Source organism: Lepisosteus oculatus, chromosome 14, assembly GCF_040954835.1.
Source record: "Lepisosteus oculatus isolate fLepOcu1 chromosome 14, fLepOcu1.hap2, whole genome shotgun sequence".
Lineage (NCBI taxonomy): Eukaryota > Metazoa > Chordata > Actinopteri > Semionotiformes > Lepisosteidae > Lepisosteus > Lepisosteus oculatus.
Genome location: NC_090709.1, coordinates 36591380 through 36594856, shown reverse-complemented (window position 1 = coordinate 36594856; position 3477 = coordinate 36591380). Strand labels below are relative to the sequence as shown.

General features: G+C 46.0%; 1 protein-coding gene across 1 annotated transcript; it reads right to left on the bottom strand.

Annotated features, from left to right (window-relative positions):
* Window positions 1–434: 434 nt before the first annotated feature.
* LOC138242590 (GTPase IMAP family member 9-like) lies at window positions 435–2859 on the bottom strand. Its single transcript, XM_069198129.1, has 2 exons — window positions 2821–2859; window positions 435–1294 (listed from the first exon to the last, which is right to left on the bottom strand). Exons 1-2 carry the CDS (start codon window positions 2852–2854, stop codon window positions 435–437), a joined length of 894 nt encoding a protein of 297 aa, XP_069054230.1. The 5' UTR covers window positions 2855–2859.
* Between the last annotated feature and the right edge of the window lie 618 nt (window positions 2860–3477).

Here is a 3477-nt window from a genome sequence, read left to right as displayed (position 1 = left end):
ACAATCTGTGAATTACAATTGTGTAATCTGTTGTATCCCAATGTTAACCCCTATAAATTCCTGTCCTCCAACTCTTCCATCCCTCTTAACGAGCCTTTAACGAGCTCGCAGATTTCAATGCTGACAACACCGCTGTGTGCTGTACTGTTCGTGCATCGATCAATAAACCTTGATTGATTGAGTGTTGGTCCGACAGTCTTGAGGAACAGATTACAGAGACTGAGCTGCTGTGTGATGGATTAAATCTAATCTCCTTGAGAGAAAACAGTTCAATTACAGCACAGAGGATTTAAACAGACACAGATCTGTGTGCCACTGTGTTAGTAACGCAGTACAGAGCGGAGCACAGTATGATTTTAATTCCTAACAGGACACAAGATGGTTGAATCTCTCAGTCTGATGAGCAGTAAGATCAGTGACTCAGTAATACAGCATCAATCACACTCACTCTCGGGAGGGTCAAGATCTATACTGTTCCTCCTCTTGACAGGCAGTCTGGGGTCCTCTGTCTCTTTCTCCAGCTCCTCTTCCTCCAGTGTCTTTCTCATCTTCTCCTTCAGCTCCTCTTCTCTCCTGCTCCACATCTCCTCCAACCTCTGTCTCAGCTCCTCTGTCTCTCTCTGTCTCTGCTCCTCCCTCTGTCTGATATATTTCTCCAGTTCAGTGTTTATTTCTTTGATGTCAGTGGTGAAGTACAGCCCATAGTTTCCTGCCACCATGTCCTCGATCTTCTCCAGCAGCTCTGTCACCTGAGTGCGGTCGTCCCTGTTCTTGTTGTTGAGAACATGGTACCTGTTCCCACACTTCACCACCAGACACTGGAGCTCCTTCCCTCCTCTCTCAATGTGCCGCTCAATGATTGTGTGTCTCAGTGTGTCCCCCCAGGTGAACAGCACTATTGTGTGTCTCCACACTCTCTCACTGAGAAGCTCCAGATGTTCCTCTGCTGATCTCCAGTCTGTGTTTGAGTCGAGATCAACCACCAGGAGGAGAGCGTGGGGTCCTGGGGGACACAGAGACACACTGCGCACATCTTCCCGTCTGACACGCTGTGGATCAGTCCTTATTCTAAAAGAGGAACCCCAGCCTGGAGTGTCGACCACAGTGATCTGCCTCCCAGCTACTTCTCCCTGTCTCTTCACACACTCCTCAGTTACTCTCTTAGTGTCAAACTCCTCTCTGCCCAGGATGGTGTTTCCTGCTGAGCTCTTCCCAGACCCTCTCTCCCCCAGCAGCACGATCCTGATCTCTGAGAGACGCTGTGGTGCCTCATGGGAATCAGCCCGTCTCCTCCCTGTCAGAGAGAAAGATCACAGATTATTTACATGATAAAGTTCTCATCACAGATATCTTCCCTCTTCATCCCATTTAAAATTTACGGTAAAACATCTCTATTTATCTTTCCTAGTGTCCCTGCCCTGTGAGAGAGGAAAATCACAGATTATTGAGATTATTTTTCTGTGTATTCTCTGTGGTATACAAACATATTCTGTTAATGTTAGTCAAACTGTATTCTTACAACATTCTTATTCTGTATTCTTACAATTTATATAAAATATATATTTTTTATTTTTAACTGTTCTCTCAATAGTACATGTTAATTTTTCATCAGGATTTTGTTTCTTAGAATAATTTAACCTCACTGAAAGGTCAGATTTCTCTCATCTGATAAACAACACAAACATTTTTCCCAATGTCTTCCTTGCTCATCTTTACCAAGGGTGCCAATACTTCTGGAGAGCCCTGTAGAGTCCCACTAACACTCTGAGTGTCCAATGGTAGTTCAGACACATATGGGACTCCTGTGTTCAGTATGAACCTTTATACCACCTTATTTTAAAATAAATGTAAAAAACTGTAAAATCATTCAGTCCGTCCTGATTCTTCAGTAGTGAGTCTAAAATATCACATTTCATAAAGAAATGTTTGGGACTCAGACACCTGGCTGGGAAATCTGTGTGTTGTATAGTTTCAAACCACTTAGAAACTATCTACTGTGATCCACACTGAAGATTACTAGCATGATGTCAGTTTAAAAACAGTGAAACTGACAAGCTGGAGGAACTGAGTCTCTTCAGTCTGAAGGGAGTGTCCCACACTGACAGGGTGAAGATAGTGAGCCATATATATATATACAAAATATTCAACATCCTCAGTGACAGCCAGTCATCATTAAATACCAGTTAGATATTGACACCTCAGAGTTCCTCAGAATTAACACTGAAGCTCAAAGCAACACTAAGACTTAAAATCAGGAGTGGGAGGCTCTACTGTACACAGAGAGGGGGGGAGGGGGGAACAAGCTGCCCAGTCAGGACAGGAGAAACAGCTGCACGAGAACCTGGAATCACTACTAATTAGGGGCCAAATAAATTCCTCTGTTGTTCATCTGTACTGATTCCTCTTTGGTATTATCAGCTGTACAATAAACACGGCCTCTGAGCAACAAACAAGAAATGTTCATATCCGAGCGTGTCTGAGCATCATGAATACTACCAGTGTGAATCCAATACCATCAGCACACAGTCAGGTTTAACATCAATCATTTCACCTTAAATAAACACCTTATTAAAATATTTAGTACAGTCCAAACAGCTTGAGTTTACACTACCGATCTCTGATCCCCAACAAGAGAAAGTGAAAGTAAAATCAGTTCCTGTTTTTCTCTCCTAGTTCAGACCCTGTGTGTCTGACACACAGAACACACTCTCAGGAGACAGGAAGACACTTCTCCAGCTGCTGCTGTGCTCTGTGACAGAGAAGAGACCCTCAGTGACTCCCTTACCGACACTCTGACAGGCAGAACAAGAGAAAACTCACCAGGGCTGAGCGCTGAGCTCCTACACGCTGCCATCTCTCTCTCTCCTTCTCTTCCTGCTGATGTGAGGTGGCAGGTTTCCTGTCCTCGCTGTGACGCTGCTCTGGCGCCACCTAGTGGATTCATAAAGTTAATCACCAACTGAACAGGTTCATCAGTAAGGGCAAAATAAAACGCCAGAATACCCAGATCAACTCTTACCAGCATCTTTGGACACTGGGGTCCACACCCCCACTCTCACACACAGTGTCCTGATCTGTACTGACCAGCAGTCGGGACACTGGGGTCACACCCCTACTCTCACACACACTGTCCTGATCTGTACTGACCAGCAGCCGGGACACTGGGGTCACACCCCTACTCTCACACACAGTGTCCTGATCTGTACTGACCAGCAGTCGGGACACTGGGGTCCACACCCGTCTGGATCAATGAAGTCAATGAGGCGCTGCAGTACTGCGCTGCCCCCGCCAGGGGGAGACAAGGCACCAGAAGTCAGAGGCCGGAGCTGAACTGATACAGATGGGGGAAACAGAGGACCAGAGAGAGTAGGAGAGCAGACAGGAGTCAGACAGTAGATAACGGACCTGAGCAGCTCATCGGCTTGTTCCCCCCTGCCACCCCTCTCCCACACACAGCTGTGTCTGGAGAGAAGCCAG